The 20,257-nt window shown below is 43.7% G+C and overlaps 1 protein-coding gene across 4 annotated transcripts in view; it reads left to right on the forward strand.

Annotated features, from left to right (window-relative positions):
* The window catches only part of ttyh2 (tweety family member 2), a 51,668-nt gene that overhangs the window by 10,416 nt on the left and 20,995 nt on the right, over positions 1 to 20,257 (forward strand). For 3 of the 4 annotated variants that reach the window (XM_068583959.1, XM_068583960.1, XM_068583961.1), the window contains exons 2-4: positions 1,243 to 1,415; positions 10,336 to 10,447; positions 19,764 to 19,984. In XM_068583959.1, the coding sequence (XP_068440060.1) occupies positions 1,243 to 1,415; positions 10,336 to 10,447; positions 19,764 to 19,984 (506 nt within the window). The remainder of the gene's footprint in view (positions 1 to 1,242; positions 1,416 to 10,335; positions 10,448 to 19,763; positions 19,985 to 20,257) is intronic. The other variant, XM_068583962.1, reaches the window with a different exon arrangement.

The raw sequence follows: 20,257 nt of genomic DNA on the forward strand, positions 1-20,257 counted from the left end.
TTTGCTTTTCTATTCTCAAAGGCGACAGCGGAGGGGCCGTGTCAGGCGATAAACAGCTGCTTTGAGGCTTCTGGGGGATTAGTGACTTGGCGATTTACCTGCCTTTCTCTCGTGGCAATCGTTGACATATATCCTTCCATTTTTGGATTTTTAATCCCACACATCGCAGCATGAGAACAGATGGCTCAGCACTAAAAAGATTTTGGATAAACCAACAGCAAAAAAAAAAGAAAAAGGAAGCGTAAAGGAGGGAGGGACTGAGCTTCAATAAACCCATCTGTGAGCAGATGGATGCAGAATTCAGTCGCAGAAGGTGAGAGCAGGGCTCGAGGAGGAAGGAGACGAGGAGACGGGGAGGATAACGAGCCGGCAGAATGCAGCTGCTCTTGTTTTTGAGGCCGGTGAAGACATTCCTCTCTCTCATTACCGGTTTAATCGCTGCAACTGTTGACGTTGGTTTGAAATAGTTTGTTTGGAGTCACAGAGCATCCTTTTGACATTTACTTTCTTGTCAGTTTGAGATGCAGTACAGTTGAACATGTCCAAAGGGAAATAAAGGATCCGTCATTTTACTTTTGTTACTTCAGTCCATTTTTTGTCCGACGATACTTTTAGGGTTCTTTCACATCAGCGGACGCTTGAATGCAGGAGTTTAGATGGGTTCACATCACGATAAGATCTATTTGTCAGTGCTCGGGCACACGCACACGCACACGCACACACACACACACACACACACACACGGGTCTAAATGGAGCCTCGCAGCTCACAAACCATGAGATAAAGACGACCCAGTCAGTTTCTTTTAGAGGCTGTCCAATTCAGAAAACATGTGACTCAAGAACAGCAATCACTTCCTCGTCCTCTGTCACATGCAGACTCATTAGAGTTCACATGTTGACCATAATATCTCACTGTTGCCGTTATTGTGAGTGCACGATGTATTGTGCACACTATTTCTTCTTGCAAATGTAACTGCTGCACACATCTGTATATATCTGTACACTCCACTGTTTATTCTGTTATCCCTCTACGTGTGCACAATTCTTTTCCTGAGTTTACTTGTAATTAGATGGGCCATCACAAAGACTCCGTTGCATTGCCTTTCAACGGAAAACTTGTGAATCATCTCAGATGTTACGGCGAGCATTAGCCACAAGTGACCCTCCATTCCGCTTCAATCATTCACTGATCTTCTCTCCCTCCCCTCCCATCTTCCCTCCCTCCATCCCTCCCTCACAGTCTCTCATATTCCTGGGCTGCGTGGCGGCCGCCGGCCTCGGCCTCAACCTGCTGTGTCTGGCCGTCTACCTGAGCTGCCTGTGCTGCTGCCACAAAGATGAAGAGGAGGAGAGCAAGAAGACCAACTCCTGCTGCGTCACCTGGTCCGCTGTCGCCGCCGGCCTCATCACATGGTGAGACGAGGGGTCGCGAGTAACGCACACAGACACACACACACACACACACACACACACACACGCTATGTTGATGTCTGCCGCGCTGTGTGTTTTCACATTTTCTTCGTCAGTCATTCAATACAAGTCCTGAAAGATTGTGTGTCCATCCTGATCCAGAACATTTCACAGTTCATAGTACGCAGGCTCCTCGTCCATGATGTATGTGTGTGTGTGTGTGTGTGTGTGTGTGTGTGTGTGTGTGTGTGTGTGTGTGTGTGTGTCTATGTCTGTTCCCCCATTTGTATTCTCAAGGTGTTCGGCGTCTTTCTTTCTTGTCTACATGCCTTTCAGGCCACCTCTCGTTTGAAATACCCTAAGCTTTTCTTTGCAGTTGAGCAGCCACGTTGTGATGTGAGTTTACAGTCGCACAGGCGGCCGTCTTTATTTCCTTCCTTTTTGATGAGCTCGGTCTTTTGATCGCTCTTTGCTAAGTCTCTTTTGCTTCTGTGTGACATTGATGTGGAGTGAATCTCCATTATAACCTTTCCCTTTTCCACATTTCTGTGTGCTAAAAAAAAAAAAAAACTGATATGAAATGCACAAGAGAGTGTGAGTTTACGATATTTGCAAAAGCGGTGTTTTCTTTGAACATCCCTCTGTGTTCTACACACACACACACACACACACACACACACAAAGCAACGAGACGCTGCGGTCTCTGGTTTGGGGGGGTGTGTGTTTGTGGGAGAAGTCGTCGTGATGCGGGTGTGTGTTGTGTGAATATTCTGCTGACGATGTGCAATTACTGACAAATCTCATCACCTTGATGTCCTGAACTTCTGGATGGGAGGCATCAACGGAGACTGCACAATAAAATGCCAAAAGAAATGGCGGATAACGACACAATACATACGATATGAGGCAAACGCAGCTCTCTGTTGAGGAGCCATGTTACTTTAAGTGCAGAAAATAATACAAATATAGGTTATAGGAATATTTCAGAAATATTACAGGGATTATACACACTTGACTTGAAATCATAATACATGCAGGTCACTACCCGGCATGCTCTCTAAGTCTTGATAGGAATATTACTCAGGTCTTGAAACTAAGTACAGCTCAGATATGATAATGGATTTTCTTCTCTCTTTTTTTATACGCTTACAATACTTGTAAACAACATTTCCCTCCAGCTTCGTGCTCGCCTGAACTAGCACACTGCTAAGTTCATCAAGCGTAGCCTATTTATTTAGCTATTTACCTCCCGTGCACATCGCTGGCTGGATAATGCAGCACAAATAATGGAAAACAGGTCACAGGTTTGCTAATGGCGAGTACAATTTACATTTTCATTAGCCCCATTAGCACGGCGCCAATGTCACCATCACGGAACAGAAAGAAAACCATAATGAATTCAAAGCTTTATTATCGTGGCTTTATGGATGAGGAAGTGGGAATTGCTCCGTTAATCACCTAAAAGAGGCTATTTCAGAGGAGAAGTGCTTCTGTGTTTTTTAGGATCATATCTGACCCAGTGTGGTTTGACAGTGGAGGAGCCGTGCAACAAGATGCAATTGGCTGTAGCTGGAGGCTGCTGGATCCCATCAGCTCTCCGGGGGAACTGAGAACTTACCTGACGTGAAATGACACGATGTTGAGTTGCTACAAAGATGAATAAAATCTGTATTATAGCCGTCGGCTGGTGCGCAGACAGCCTGGAGCCGTTCGTTATTTCTACTCGGATCCAACTTTTCCTTCCGCTGCCGGCCTCAAACCTGCAAATCAACCCGTAATCAGGGGTGGTGGGAAAAAAACCATACAGCATAGTATCGCGATATTGTATCGATACACGGAAGCCAAGTATCAATCTTTTATTTAATCAATTAGAAACGTTTTGGTCCTAGAATAGTAAAATCAATGTATTTTTTTTGACAACGCTTTCCTTTTGGGACAATTTGTGGTTGAGAAAAGCTAATAAATCGCAATATATCACAATATTGCAATAATATCGTATCGGGACTTAAGTATCGTGACGATATTGTGTCGTGGGACCTCTCCCCCCCCCCCCCCCCCTCCTACCCGTAATGCTGCAGAGGAACATCACCTGTTACAAATCACGAGGGGGCAAAGATCCATTTAGTCTGTTGATGGAGGCACCAAAACACATGTCCTGATGCAGCACAGTCAGCACTTCCATCCCCCAGATCGAAGCCATTAAGGCAGTCAATGAGATGTGCTCGCCCCTTCAAAGGAGCTAATTGAATTGGTTACCAGCAGAGTGGATACTTTTCTCCACCATGCGACAGTCATGTTTAGCAACCAGCGGTCGGTAGTATTAAATTAAGCCATCTTTTTTTTTGTTCCCATAGAAGGTTAATTGTTAAATGGATATCCTGAGAGCTCGGCCCCGCGGGCCTGTTGTGTGCCACCTGTAGGCCGATCACAATTATGATTTACATCCCCCGTCTTCTTGGCCGTGCCTCCGTGCCTCTCGGCCCACATCCACTGAAAGCAAGCAATTACGGGTAAAAATATAGAAAATAAATGCTCATCCATAGAAACATGTATTTAATAACCCCCTGAATTCCGACGCTAAACGCTGGTCGCTAAAAGCAGGGCGATGAATATTTCGTAGGTCAAATAACCTTTTGAATCGCATCTCGGCAAAAAAAGCGGCACTAAAAGCCCTAATCACACAACGCATTCGATTCCCGCGGTTTGCGATCGGCTTCTGTTCCCACCCAGTCGCCCGGTCTTCATTATGTGACATTTAATTATGCATGTGCAGTTTCTTAAAAATGCACAGTGACTCAGAAGTGGCGGCCCTTTCTCACATTAAAGATGTATGTTGCAGGATCCAGTGGAAGTACAGCAGCAGAGGAGGAGGAGGAGGAAGAAGCCGAGGACTGGCCCGAGATTATATCTGGTCTTTGCTCAATGTTGGATACCTTGGGCGCCATGAAAACTCGCGTCTATTAAAATGTGGCGTTTCATATATTTCCGCCGAGCAGTAATCCCATTAGTGACATGTTTTGGGCTGGAGTCGATTCAAAGAGCTCGCATGGGCCGACTCGAGGAGTTGTAAGACTTAAAAAATGTGAGACGGGTGAAGAGGAGACGTCCTGTGGGAAATCAACTCTCCTTCATGTGATTCCTAACTTTGATTGCGTCCTCTGGATGTGTGGAGCGGTGGCTTTTGAGCTGGACTAGCTTCATTTTAATCTCACAGGCCAGATCCTCTTTTGGCCCTCACTTTCCCCCCCCCCATCAACTTCTCTTCCCTTTGTCCTCCTCCCATCTCCGCCCGCCCCTCGTCTTTCTGTCGTCTAAAAAGTCCTACAGTCTTTCCGTCCTCCTCTCTAATTAAGTTTGGCCGTCATGGCCGGAGCTGCAACGCTGTGATGTCCATCCTAATTAAAACCCGGATCAGCTGTGTAATTCTGCCGCTCTGTAACCAATCAGGCGGCTCATGGAGGAAATCTGATAGTCTGGTTTACTTCAACGTGACCAGCCGTAGTTTACAGTTTCATGTTATGAGACGTAGGATATGTGGAACTGATCTTGTTTTATTTTAAGTTATAGATTTAGTGTGATATACTTTGATCATTTCTACGTAATCGACTTATCGTGCAACATAAGGACGTGACACTGGAAGTAATTACGTTATTGATTGAGCGTATGATGTATGGACACCAGCTATTATTATCAAGGTCGTTTCCGGAGATTTATAGACGTGAGCTTGATTATTTTTACATTATCCTCTTAGCGTGTATGATACGTACATGACCGTGATTTACGTTATTGACCGCGATAATCTTTTGCTGACCTCGATGTCGCCCGTTGTGTTTACATGTGTGTTTGTCGACGTGAGAATATCACAAACAAATACAGGCTACGTGCTGCTTAATTAACAGCATATACATATATTAATAACATATAAAAACTGCACGGTTTTGTTCTCAGAGTGTCCATTTCATTCATTGTTTTGGTTGTGGACTTTCATTTGCCTTTTTTTCTTCTCCATTCTAATTCCAATGTCATAATTTCTAACACGTTTGAAGACTTTTATTAAGCATTGCAAGGGCTCTTTATGTTTTGACAATCATTTTAGACCTTTTTATGGTCCCTTTTACCAGCAAATACATGAACATATACAATATTAAGACTTGTTGAAGAATTCAGAGGCACTCAGGAGGGCAGTGTTTAAAAAAAAAAAAAAAGCCTTTTAATAATGTGATCAAGAGAAACGAATGAAAAGAGGTGTGACACGTACGCAGTAGAGACACTACTCGTGTAAATGGATCCTCAGAAGTTATTCTCCTCTCCAGGCCGCTTGAAATATGTATTTGTATGTGTTTGTTGTGATAGGTGTCTGTTGCCAAGTGGATATGAGAATGGAGGACATAGGAAAAGGGAGCGAGGAAGAGAGAGAGAGGTTTACATGATATCTCTGTCCTTCCTTCCTTCATTGGATCCTACACAGAAATGATTTTGGCAGCTTTTCATAAAACGACATCAGCAAAAAAAAATCATACCAGCATTCATGTTTTAAAGCCTTCATTTCACTTTTTTGGGGTCATGTATTTTTAGTAACTCACAATGTACAACTTTCACTGCATCTCGGGCCTTAAATCGGGTATTTTTTGGAAGTTCTCCAGCTCTGAAAGTGGAGACGTGTTCACGCAGAGTTTAGATTGGAGCTATTTGTATTGTATATTCGAGGCCTATTAAGGGGATTTTCTTGTTTTTATGTGGCTCTGGCTGAGACTTCAAGAGTCAAATCCAAAATGTCTATATTTGTCATATCAAGGGCGTCATTGCTGCCATTTTGGGGCAAAACCTCAAATATTCAAACATGTCTGAGTCTATTAATAGTTGCCGAGGGTGTTTTTCTCTGCTGCAGGCGGACGCTTTTGCTTCCTTTTGTCTGAATTCCCCTCAATGTCTTTTATCCACGTTGTCATTTATCAACATGACAGTTTGGATTTTGGCTTGGTGCATGGCATGTCTCCTCCAATCTATGATACTCTTTCTCTTTGAATTTCACCGTGGATATTTAAAGGAGCGGCGACTGGAAGGGACTTATTCTCCTTCTCTGCCTGGGCATCTCTGTCCTCCCAGTTCCCTTTTTATAAAATAATTAGATTCTACCGTTACAATATTTGCACGCTTCAAAGACATTTTTCTCCCGGCTACTTTTTACCCGGTGCACTTTTCTGTGTTCGGACACAAAGAGATAAAAAGGACCGAAACTCCCGCGGTGTGTTTTTGTAGCTGATGTTTTGGTGGAAACCAAAGAAAATGTACCAGTTATCATTTGTAGATAAATGTGGTTGCATGAAGTTTGTAAATTCTTCCCTTATGCTTTTTCTTCTGTCTGCTCAGTTCGTCCCGTTGTGTTGCTCTCTGCTCGTGTGTCATCATGTTTGTTGTAAGCTGCCTGTCGCCCTGCTACATGTATATTCAGCATACACCGCTGTCAGTCTGTCTCTTTTCGTCTGCATCTTTCACTTTGCCGTCTCTCTCCAAACTGATGCTTTTTCTTCATCTCTGTTGAAATGCATCTGCTCCCTGAGGTTTGTTAAAACCTGCAGAGTGGGTGGTTTACCTGCAGGGGGTCAGTTAATGAGGATCCGTTCTTGTTGTACTAAGTAGGAAAATAGTCCCTGTTGTTCTGCTGCGCACTGCGCTCAGCATCCACCGCCACACTGCTGCTGCAGACAAACCGCTCTGCCAGACTCCAGCGGCTCCGAGGGGAACGATGAAGCAGCGTTGACTGTGTGGCTTCATGGTTTCCCGCCTAACGCTTATCCTTAAGATCTGGTTCAGGAGAAACCACGAGGTTAAGTAGACTGCGCTCAAGTCTTAATTGACCCTTCGCTAAATCCAGCCCGCTTGAGCGCAGACGGCTCGATCATACAAAGTGTTGGCCTCCAACAATTTGGCCCAATGGACTTTCATGCGACAGTTTCAGATGATGTTTTTTCCTTTTTTTCACCCTGGCGTTGTGGATTTGAAGCTCGTCGTGGTTAAACGTTGAGTAATAGTGATACTCGCCCACTGGAGACGTTAGAAGGAGATGTACGTTTTCAAAATACTTTACGTTTCTAAATGAATGCTTGTGGAGCTAACGTTAGCAGAGTACGCTAGCACATCTTTAACTAGCATTAGCACTTCTGTGCGCCGCTAGCGGCTGAAGATAAACTGAATGTATAGACGTGCTTTTTAATGACTGTCACAGAGAATAAAGACCTACCCGGCTTTACCAGGATTGTATTGTCTTCTGGGTCCGGAGGTGATGTGATGGTTCACTTTTACACCGTGTGATCGGTAGGCTTTAGCGTCCATCTTCATGTTTTTGATGAAATGTGTATGGAGTGAGTGTAGTTTGTGACAGTGTGGGCTCCAAGGTCAAGGGTCAACGAGGCTGATTACCATCTGTTTGGTACTAACCTGCCTCTAACCTTCATCTGAAGCACATTTTGTGACATGACAGTTTTGTTTTAGTACACCAGGGGGTATTTTTGCAATTGCTCGAGTATTACACTGAAATGTCAACACCTCTAATTATCCACGGTTATCTTAATAGATGAATGTTTGAAATAGATGGCTAATGGCAACGTATTATTAGCTGCTATTAGCATTAACAGCTGAGATGGAGATGCTTGGATTAAAGTGGGAGTTCGCTATAAGTGGATGTGTTGATTAAGAGATCAGAGAAATCTGTATTGATGTTTTACGGTTTATTAAATAAGTGAAGAGGAAGCAACACTCATGAAACCTTGCAGAGTTTACAAGGTTATAAAATATAGAACTATAATAAATCATCAAATAGTCAAACGCTTAACTCTAAGCAGAGAAATGGATCCCAGCTAGGCGCTATATTGACTGGCATTGATGATCAGATAAAGCACTCGGCTCTGTGTCAAAACTGTGTAAGAGGAAGCAACCCCCAAGAAACACCTTTTAAAAATAACACTGTATAATTTAACACCTCCACCAACTATATATCCCAAAGTAACCACTGCAGTCAGGCCGTGTGTTATAGGAAAACTTGAATAAACACAAATTATTGCAAAGTAAGAGGTGCAAAGGTTTGTGAATTATGTAATCTACAACACATGCACCAGATCTCAAACCAGTTAAACCATCACTTTGGAGCAATGTTCGATAGCAGCATCCTCCACCGCCTCCATCAAAAGAAAATGAGCGCCGGTGATGGTGTTCATCCATCTTCCGAGAGATTCTGACACTTCTCTGCCAAAGAGCTTTGAAACTGGAGGCGGTCGGTGGCCGAACACCTTTTACTGAGACACTTAGTTTGGTTTATCTCTCGACTTGACAGCCATGTTAACCTGAATTAACACTTCTGAACATTAATATTTCATAAAAGTAGGATTTGCTTCGGGGGCTGTTCCAGTTGCTTTGCACTGGAGGTAGCTATGGGTGCGCTTCACGTCCCAGTGAAAGGGAAGTTAGCGCGTCTTTAGCTTCTGCACCGAGTGTCCCCCAGGGAAACTGAATATTTGAGCGATGCACAGTTACAAGAGGGGATTTCAATTGAATAATTTACATTTGCTTTTCTCACTAAAAAGTGTGTGGGTTAGAACATAATTGGAGTATGGTGTGAATTTTCTTCCACATGTTGTTTAGTAGGTGCACAATTTGTCCGGATGGTGTCGGCCATGAGTCTCACGGATCCGAGCCGCCTCTCATCTTATGATCAATTTAGCGTGGCCGAACACACAGTCTTACTCATTTCAGTAACTATATCTCCTTTGCTGTGTCATTCAGTAACTCCTTTACGTCGGCGCTTACTCTTAACTTCCATAAAATGTCCTCTAAAGCTAGCGCAGGTGGGTTTTTTTTTTATTCCAGGCAAGGGACTGCAGGAACTATCAAACACACCTTGGCATTTTACTGCACTGGGACTGTTGTGTGTTCATCCGTCCCTAATGGACATCATAGTCTCTGCCAGTGTGTGCGGAGGGGCATTACGCGCGTACGTCTGATGTATTCGTGGGGTTTGTCGAGAACGATGCTCTGAAATCCCATCATGCAGCAGCACAATGCCGCGGCACTTTGGGGACAAAAGCAGCTCAGAGAGACTACTTAAGAGTGCTGCTGATGGTTATTCAGTTTGTGCCGATGCTGCAGCTGAACAAATGAAATCCTTGGATGACTGAAGCGGTTTCAACTTATGCATACACACACTAAGCCAAAAACCTGTATTGTGTGATTTCTGGTTCAAAGAGTGTTGTTTACAGAAATGAACACAAAAATCCAAACAGTTTCTCGTCGCGCCACTGCTGTAAAGAATCTATTTGCCTTCTTCAGAAAAAGCCTTCATGTGTTTGCAAGGTTTTCCCGCACACAGATTTGGGTTTCAGTCACTTATCCTGATACATCTCTGAGAGCGAATGCGCAGAAAGTACAAGGAGGCAACTCGAACACGGCGGTGCAGCGCAGACACTTTTAATGGAAGAAGCGCCAACTGTGAATAAATTAAAAGTGATCTCTCCCACAACCTTAATTGCATGTCTCCCAAGACGCTCCCGCAAGACGCACACAGACACAAACAAGGCAACTTTTCCAATCCACTGTCATTCATCCCGTTTGGATTACCGTGTTCACCTTAAGAAATGAAATGTTACTTCCGTCTTCCTTTTTCGTGGGGTTGTCCCGAAGTGCCTCATTACCGTTGCGATTTCTTTCCTGTTCACGCAACAGTCGGGGGTTGATGGAGAAATTGATGACAAAACCCAAATGCAAGAATGAAACGGAAGGACTGAAATATTCATAAATTGTGTGTCGTGTGTGTGTGTGTGTGTGTGTGTGTGCTGTGCCCGAGTCCTTGTCGGTATCTCTATCTCTATGTACTCCGCTCATTCCCATATAAAAAGGCTTACCTGTGCCTCCACACCTCTTCTCTCTGCAGCATCGCGGTGGGCGTGGGTTTTTATGGCAACAGCGAGACCAACGACGGCGTGTACCAGTTGACCTACTCCCTGTACAACGCCAATCACACGCTGGGCGGCGTGGACAGCCTGGTAGGTGAAACGTTGCCGGCGTATGATGAAATGTATGTCGTGCACATTATACAACGCCTCCATCATGTCCTCGCCGTGGCGGCGTATTTTCAGCCCGTCAAAACGCACTGAAAAGCGGATCAGTTAGTGTAAGACGTGCCGTTTATAGACGAGAGGCCCATCCAGCTGGAAACAAACAGCTCTGAGGTAAGGCTTCAGAGGAGCCGGCTGTGATATTTTCATGCACGCAAACGCACAGGAGGAGAGCCCAGAGGACTCAATTTAGTATGCCTTTAAATGTTTTTATAGTCTTTTTTTTATGGCTTTTTTCCGCTGCAAATTGACAGCCTCTCCACACAAACACTGCTTCCTCCCCGACGGACAGCTCTCACCCTCCTGGCTCCGCCTCCTCCCAGCCGCTGTGGCCTCCTCGGCAGAAACAAAGCATCGCCCTGTGTCTGTCTTGTGCTCACTTTAGCTCTGTGTGTGTGTGTGTGTGTGTGTGTGTGGGTGTGGGTGTGTGGGTGGGTGCTGCCTCACTTCCCGACCCACAGACGCCCAAATGTAGCTCGCTGTTTCACAACTTTAACACTAAAGACAAGACGTTTTTCTCCTTTGCAGTTGAGTCATCTCAAGTTTTAAACAGTTATCTTCTCTCTCTTGAGTTCACCCAACACCAATGTTTATGGAAAATTGTTTGTGAAGTTATATGTAATATTAAAGATAGCGATAGAGACCATCAAATTGAATTGAGACTGGTAAAGATTAACTTGAGATTTATATATATTGACTTCAACATTTTCCCTTCAGAGATCCTTATATTCCCCGTTTTTTGAGATAGCGGGGCAACTTTATACGCTATGTGGAAGTGGTACGCATCATCTGGAAGCTGGGGACCTAAAGATTCATTTGTTGTAGCTCAGCAGTGTCTGCCAAGATGTTGTAGTCATAAATCAGAAAAAGAAAAAAATAATGAATTCACTTTAGACATTTGGAGATTTCTGCAAGAATCCCATTTTTTTTTTCCGGCGATTTGATCCTGATCACTCCTGTTGTGTAAACGGAAACTCCTCTCTTTTGTAAGCATAACTAAAGGCAAACATCCTCTAAATGCCCACGGCCTCTAGTTTGTGCTCATGAAGTGTCATGGGGCTGTGATTATCCTCATGGCCACAATAGGTCATCTTATACAGTGACGTCACGTTTCCAACAATGGTCTATAATGTGAAATGGGGACACGTGGATACAATTGGGCTCATTGGATGCACGAGAATCTCCATTTTACAGTCATTATGCAATAATATGTAAATACACCATTTCCTTAAATAGGCAAAAATAACATAACTGCATGGTTTTGAGACTTATCTTGAGAAATGTTTGATTATTTGAAAATTGTTAAGATTATCTTGACACTTGTACTCACTGACTTGATACTTTATTTGAGACTTGTACAGACGCACTTGAGATTTAATGTGAGACTTGTATGCACAGGTTAACATTTCAGACTTGTTGAGATTCATTTCAGATTTGATTCATTTCAGATTTAAACATACTGGCTCGAGACTTGCACAGATTAATTCAGCACTTGTAAAGATTAACTTCAGACTCGACGTGACGCTCTGACAAACAACACAACATGTAGAGTCGTGTAGTGTCGGTGCACATCAGCCGTGTGTCGTCGCCTCAGCGGCCTCGTGACCTGCAGTGGTCCTGCGCCGGCGTCGGCTGCGGCAGAGACCCCGGTTGCTGTCGAAGAGTCGGGATTACGTCTCCATCTGTGTTAATGGAGATTAATGTGGTGGTATGAGAAACCACTTAGCGGCCCCAGTAATAAACACTTTGCTGAGAGGGTACAGCGCCCACAGCACCGTGTCAGGACTTTGTGATCAGATGATGAGGCAACACAAACTCCGATTTGAATGGAGAGTCGTCTATAGCTGTCTGCCTCTGATTTATGCACTTTATAAATAATTCAAACTGGAAACATGTAAGAACTCTGTGATTTACTGATGTTAAAAGATCAGTTGAGCTGCCTGAGATCGTCAGTCGGGATTAGTGCTCACGTGGACATGTTTGCCTTTTTGATTTACTCCACTTACACGGAGGGATAGACGCACCTCTTTGTCACTTCTCCATGGTATGAATTGTCCTCTCGTCGTCTCGTTCATTTCTCATAGTCATATTAGCGAGCGGAGAGAAATCATTAACATATAGCTCATCCGAAAGCTCGTCGGTGCGTCCCCTCTGGGATGTGTGAACCTGTGCAAGCACGTAATTGGACATGGTGGGCTTTATTTTCGCAGCCTGTGCGTGTACATGTGCTCGTGTGAGTGAGTGAGTGTGTGTGTGTGTGAGAGTGAGTTCTTTGCACGCCGCTATAGACTGTTGAGGAGTCTCGTACTCGGGTGGGACAAAGAGCCCAGTGTGCCACACACAGTTCCCAGTCTCCCCCCACCTAATCAACCATGAGCTCCGGAGACAAAGGCGTTTGATGGGGAAGAACAAGAAGCAATGCTCGTCTGTCTGATTGGCAGAGTCAGGATTGAAATCTGTATTGAAATCATTGACAATGAAGGCCTCACTGCCCTCTGGCCCACACAAAATGCCCTTTTAACACAGCTCCAAGAGCAATTCAAAGTGAGTTTGCCTCTAAAGACTCTGTATATAAGCGAGGGAAGGAAGGAAGTTCGACTCATTATCACTCTAAGCTTTTTTTTTTCTCGGCCCACTGTTGAGACCTTGATTAGTTTCAGTCTGGAATATATGCATATGATGTGTTTGTGCACACAGGAACACACCGTCTCTCTTAGTGAGAATGTCAATTTGACAAAACACTTTCATACCGAGAGAGGTGCATTTTGGAGACGCTTAAATAGAGATGCAAAAAGAAAAAAAACATCAGCAGGGCTGTTAAAAATATCTGGAAACTAGCCAACCAAGATGCCTTATTGATGGCGTAATGGGACCGACATTTGAAGTGTTTAGCCACCAATAATAACTCTATTGTTTGGAGATGGGTGTTGTGAGAGGTTTTGGCAGCCAGCAGTCACCCAGTGGACCGGGTCGATGTCTGGTTCAGTCCCTTTTAGCATTTGGCCGCAGCTCAAACACGGTTTGGACGTTGGCCCACTGCATAATTACAACCATGCTCAGCTACAGCGTTCTCATAATAGATTTATTTTGTATTTAAAAAAAAAATAATAATACAAAATAATAAGGGTTCACAATGTAAACGACCGAAAGTAGATTTAAAAAAAAATGAACTGGATAATACTGTTCGTTTGTGCGTGTTCCCAGTTTGACCCTGGGTTTTGTCCAGAAAAAAAAAATATTTTCTGAGAAATGGTTCTCCTCAAAGGAGTTAAATTATCTCGATGGCTTGGTGTATTGTTCATGAGGGACAGGTGTGACATCCAGCGACTGATCAATGCAAAGCAGTAAAGGCAGATTTATATGCACTGCAAGAGGTTAACTGGAATCCATCTGTGTGTAACTTACAGCAAAGGTCTTTATTTACAGTTCGGCATCATATTTCTCCGGTTGTGTCACCGATACAACACTGGCTGGATATATTGTACGCGGCCTGTAATACACAGAGAGCAGGCTTTTTCTGTCAGGAATCAAAAAGTACTATTAAACAGCTGCCACCTCAGGGTTGAAATGTAAAGACCCCTTTGATGAACACATTCTCACTGACAACTAGTCAAAGAGTGCTGCTTGTCAGCGGCCCTTCGATTCATACTGTGATGCTCGAGGTGCCCCGCTGGTGTCAGTGTAGTATGTTTCGAGGACGGCGTGTTAATATACGGTCGATACATACTGTCTCTTTTCTAAATATAGTTCTTCTGAAGGTTTCCTTAGTTTTTAGGTTGATGCAACGAACCTACTTTGTTAAATTTAAGTAATAAAGGTACTCGTGAGGTTTAGGCAACATGTACTTGGTGAGGTTTAGCTAACACAAATACTTGGTGAGGTTTAGCTAACACATGTACTTGGTGAGGTTTAGCTAACACAAGTAGCCTACTTGGTGAGGTTTAGCTAACACAAGTACTTGGTGAGGTTTAGCTAACACAAGTACTTGGTGAGGTTTAGCTAACACAAGTACTTGGTGAGGTTTAGCTAACACAAGTACTTGGTGAGGTTTAGCTAACACAAGTACTTGGTGAGGTTTAGCTAACACATGTACTTGGTGAGGTTTAGCTAACACAAGTAGCCTACTTGGTGAGGTTTAGCTAACACAAGTACTTGGTGAGGTTTAGCTAACACAAGTACTTGGTGAGGTTTAGCTAACACAAGTACTTGGTGAGGTTTAGCTAACACAAGTACTTGGTGAGGTTTAGCTAACACAAGTACTTGGTGAGGTTTAGCTAACACAAGTAGCCTACTTGGTGAGGTTTAGCTAACACACATACTTGGTGAGGTTTAGCTAACACAAGTACTTGGTGAGGTTTAGCTAACACAAGTAGCCTACTTGGTGAGGTTTAGCTAACACAAGTACTTGGTGAGGTTTAGCTAACACAAGTAGCCTACTTGGTGAGGTTTAGCTAACACAAGTACTTGGTGAGGTTTAGCTAACTCAAGTACTTGGTGCGGTTTAGCTAACACAAGTACTTGGTGCGGTTTAGCTAACACAAGTACTTGGTGAGGTTTAGCTAACACAAGTACTTGGTGAGGATTCGTGAAAAACACTTTAAACTAAGCTTGTTTGATACATAAAGTAGCCTAAGTGTTTGTTACCCAACGTATGTTTGTTAAGTGCGTAAGTTATGTAACAAAACTGAGTTGAAATCCGCCGCCGAGGGTCACTGCACTACTCTCGGTGTTTGGCTCTGTTTTCACCGCAGTGTGAACTCTCGCTCTCTCTATAAAAGAACGACAGACATTCACAGAGTCGCTGGCGCTGCTCTCACATTGTCCCTGTACTGGAAGACAATCCCTCTGCCTTCCTGCGGTTGACACTCTTGGCTCCATGGAGGGCCGTGGTCTTAAATTAATGCCAGCGCAGCGTTTCATCGACAAACCCAAGACAGGGCATCCTCCTAAAATCCCTGTGGTCGTCAAGTATCCGAGAGAGAGAAAGAGTGAGGAAAGGCAGAATATATTTTTAAAGAGATGTTCTGCTGAGCTTCGTCACCCAGCGGTGGAGTCTTCGTCTTTTGCGGTGACCGAGCCGCTCGAGGCACTTCAGAGTTCAGACCCATGTTCTATTTCACGCTCTAGCTCCCACATTCAATTTTAATCGAAGAAAAGTCTCTAGACGAGAGACGAGTTGGAGCAGGAAAAAAAATCCTATATCTTCACCTTTTTTTTTTGTGTTACTTTAACAAATGCGCACATTTTGTTATTTATCAAGCGATTTTACGGGACGAGTGCAGTGATTTTTCGGACGCTCGCTAGGTCTTAATCCGGCACCGGTCTTCAGAGTACGCTTCACACCTTTTAATGATACAAAATGAAAAGCAACTTTGGTGAACAGTTTTCTCTCTCAGCTCAAAGATGGACACTGTGTGTGGCTTTTGAATTTTAAAAATTTTTTTTTTTTTTACAGCCTCACTGTTATGTGCTCAGAGAGTCATCGCTGAGGTCGTGTACAAGCTTCAACCGGCGTAAAGATAGACATCTAATTCTAGCAAAGGGTGTAGTATTTATATTCTGTGGAGTCTGAAAGACAGTATTGCAAGCAATGCACACACACACGCGCACACACACACACACACACACACACACACACACACACACACACACACACACACACACACACACACACACACACACACACACACACACACACTCGTGTTTTTGTTATCATAGAATGGGTTCTTCACATCAAGAGAGGGATTATAACCATCTGTAAACCCATATCTCATATTTTTGGCCTACTGTATTGCCTTTGTAAAACCCCTGGAAAGAAACAAGTTAAGTATTGCATGATTATAAAGAATCAACGCTTTAATATCCTGTCAAGAATTTGATTAGGGTGGCAAAATATTTTGTCAAATGAAGATTTTGAACACCTCTTGCTTCTAACGCGTCTGAAACATATTGGTCTTAGTTGTTTAATCCCTAGACATGTGTATAGTGCTTTTTATAGAGCAATTTGTGTCATGCGATTACAAGCGTACACACCATGCGCCGGCCGCGATTACATAATGTTCTGGCGTGCGCGCATCACTTCAGCGATTATAAACTAAGCTTTAGGCTCAGGCCTAAGCGGGAGGTGACACTTTAATTATTATGAAGTGTTGATATTAATACTGTTTTTCCATCAATAATGCAAGAACGTAGTTCTTCGAAATGGCATTAAAGCCCATATGAAATATTTTTTTTTTTTTTCTGTAATTAGAGATTATATAACATTTTTGTATCGTAGAACCAATGAGACGAGGAGAAGGATGTGAGACTAGCTGACCACGCCACCGCCTACCTGCTCAAGGTTTTCTAAATAAGTCCATGCTCATGTAGCTAAAAGCATTTCAGTAAAACCAATTTACTCCCTTTACTCAAGCTCAAATCTACATTCACTATTTGGCATCTGTATTTTTTTTTCAGCCCAAGGCCACTTGTCATTGCCATTTGTTCCTTTTATTGTGTTTTTTTCTTTGTATGTTTTTCTTCATTTGGTGTTCACCCTCTGGCGTGTGGAAATGAAGATCCCACAGTAAAATAGCTTTTGCGCCAACCACACGCCGCTGCAAATTGTTTTTGTTTTTTAAAAAGATGCGAGGAAGGGAACGCTTCCCCGTGCCCTCGAAACATCAGACTGAGATAAAGACGGAGAAGACTGGGAATCATATCTTCTTGATCGGTGTGGATCACTTACACGGTGAGGATCAGACCAAGACTAAGGAGAGATTAGCTGGATTGGCTGTCTCCCCGGGCATCTCCGATAAGATTCGCACACAAGAGGCAAGGATCAGATACGTGCCTTTATTTCTCATCTGTGATTTCAGTCTGAGGAGGAAGCGATATCAGACTGAATGAATGATCAGATAACAAAACTACGGAGCACCACAGGGCCTGCACGGGAGCTCAGTGGCTGCCTCTGTATATGGTTATTTTTGTCATCTAAGATATCCAAGTGAGAGGAGGATCTTTGTGGGTATAACTTCTGCACAAGAAATCCTTGCAGAATCAACATTGCAGATGTGTTTAATAGTCACATCGCGAGACGTGTGATATCGGAAAAGGGAGGCCAGGTTGCATCTGCTCCACTTGCATTGCTGTGTGGCTTCTTTTTTGTTTTGACTCCTTATCAACGTTCACGTCCATGCAACCAATGTGTTTGTGATTATATTGTTTACCAGAGCACGACATTTCCACTTAATTTAGCTCCAGATGAGAAGTGTGCGCCGGGATTGATGCGTTTAACATTTTATGGGAGCATGACCCCGAGGCCCCGCAAAGGGGTAAAATGTGTTTTTTTTTTTATATTGCAATATATGTCGCAGTTATAAACATGTCTTTTTTTTCTTATTTTTTACAATATTGTGCAGCCCTAATCATAAGTTTGCATTTTAAAGGAACTCATCTCAGTGATAAGTTGCCTAACGTTTTTTATGATGCCACCAGATGGGGACTTATATTGCTATAAACAAATAAAGAGGATTGATTTTGTCCTTAAAGATATTAATCACAACAGATTCTTTCTTTTATTCTTTTTATCTTCACAGGAAGCCTACATTCCTTCTTTTCCAAACACATAAACTGTACATGTGGTTATCTCTAAACAGGAATAGCTAATGAATGGATATTCTTGGGCTCGCTAGATGCCTGTGGGTTGAGAGATGGCAAATGGCGGCTTCTCTTTGTGTTTACCCCTTTGGCCTGCGACTGAAACATGTCATTAACATCTTAATGAACTTCCATTGACTTTGCTGCACACATTCATGGTCTCCAGAGAGTGTCTCCTCATGACTTTTGTGAGCTTGATTATTTATTTAGCGCCACAACGATGTTGTGGAAAATCCTGAACATCCCAAGAGGACACATTTGAACAACATTAGTGATCCTGAAATGTGTTATCTATGAACAATAATTCGAAATACCTGCAAAACAAATGGCATTCCCACACTGCTAATTAGCAAAGTTAGCATGCTAGCAACTTAACTGAGATGTTGAACCCTGGTTTGTATTACTCGCTAAAAATCATCATGTTCGCATTGACACTTTTGAGCATGTTAGCATGCGGATGTTAGCTTAAAGCTCATAAGCATAACTGTGCCAATGGACGGAGCCGCTGGAGAGGCGGTGGACTTTTTGGTCTTGTTTGCAGCCATTTAATGTGGGTCGCACTTAGAATGCAAACCCAACTAATTACTTCCACCCAACCTCCCCGCGCCACGGCTCCAGCAAATCCTCTGCCTGACAAACACAGCGACAATATGAGTTTACTCTCCTGTGAATGCCAAGTACCCAGAGCTGAATGGAAGCGTTTATTACCCTTTTTAATTATCAAATAGCGGGATGTCTCTGTGAATGCCATTTCCCTGTAAACAACTTCTCCCTTCAAGCAAAGTACAGAGTAATTAAAGTCAAGGAAACGGGCAAGAGGGTCTGTTCGGGAGATGCTCGCTCCCCACAGACGACGTGGTTTTGCGGTGCTTTGCCGACGAGGTACGAATCTGATGTGTACAAATAAAGGAATCAATCCGTATGACTTTTGTGTTTTCCTCAAGGGGACTGCACTTCGGATCAGTTGTGAGATGATTACAAGGTATCACTGCGGGGGGAAAAAAGTCAGACAAACATCCGCAGTCATGGAATACAAATCTCCAGCACCAGCAAACCTACTATTTGCCCTCTGTGCGCTCTCTAGTTTTGGCCGATTTCCAAGCTGGACTGTTGACTTAAAAATAACGGACCTCTTCGCCGACAGCCACACTCGGCTCACCCACACTGCCCCCCCACCCTCCCAGCCTCCCAGCCTCCACCTCTCTCTGCTCCGCTGCACAGAACAGCCTCATGTTCAGGACAATCTCACCTTTGGCCACTCTTTTTTTTTTTTTTTTTTTTCCTGGAAAACTTTCTCAGGCAGAAAAGCTGACCGAAAGGCACCCAGTAGAAGTCTGACACTATTTTTTTTAAAGCAGAAAAGTGGAGGACATGAAACATCAGTTTATCCTCAAACTAGCATTTTTTAATAATTTTTTTTTACTCCTGGCAGTTTTACAAAACTTCGCCTCACTGTTCCCGGAATGGCTCTCAATCACCACTTGCCTGTAACTTATCAATGCATACATTATTACGCCTCATGAATCGTTCAGCTCATTAGCTTTCACGCTTCCAGCTGCAGTGCTGTTGAATGCACCATTCATCTCTTTCCTCCCCTCTCCTCCAGGTGACTGGAACCATGGGCAGCATGAAGAGCGGCCTGCACCAGCACCTCGCCCGGCTGGACGAGATCTTCGCCACGCGGGGCGACTACGTGCAGACCCTGCAGTTCATGCAGCAGATGGCCGACAACGTGATCAAGCAGCTGCTGGGCCTGCCCGACTGGGAGGAGGCGAAGGTGGACCTGGCGTCCATCGCCGATCAAACGGCGAACATGGAGTACTACAGGTGAGGATACGCGCGTCGGCCTTGTACAGAGCAGGGCGGCCAGCAGCAGCAACTCGGTTCAGTCACATTGCCAGTGATGCCACAGACGTGCAGGTTTCTCACAAAGTCACACATACATTTCAACACACAAATCAGCAGAGAGCTGTTCAATGAATATACTTATTTATATCTTGGCAACAAGTTGCATCTTCATTGTTTGGGACAAGTCGTCTAAGTGTCAACCACACGCACACTTCTTTGCAGCGCATTGCGCGACATGAATACACTAAAATG

Source organism: Clinocottus analis, unplaced genomic scaffold (assembly GCF_023055335.1).
Source record: "Clinocottus analis isolate CAN_PGR_092001 unplaced genomic scaffold, fCliAna1.0.p SCAF_19, whole genome shotgun sequence".
NCBI lineage: Eukaryota > Metazoa > Chordata > Actinopteri > Perciformes > Cottidae > Clinocottus > Clinocottus analis.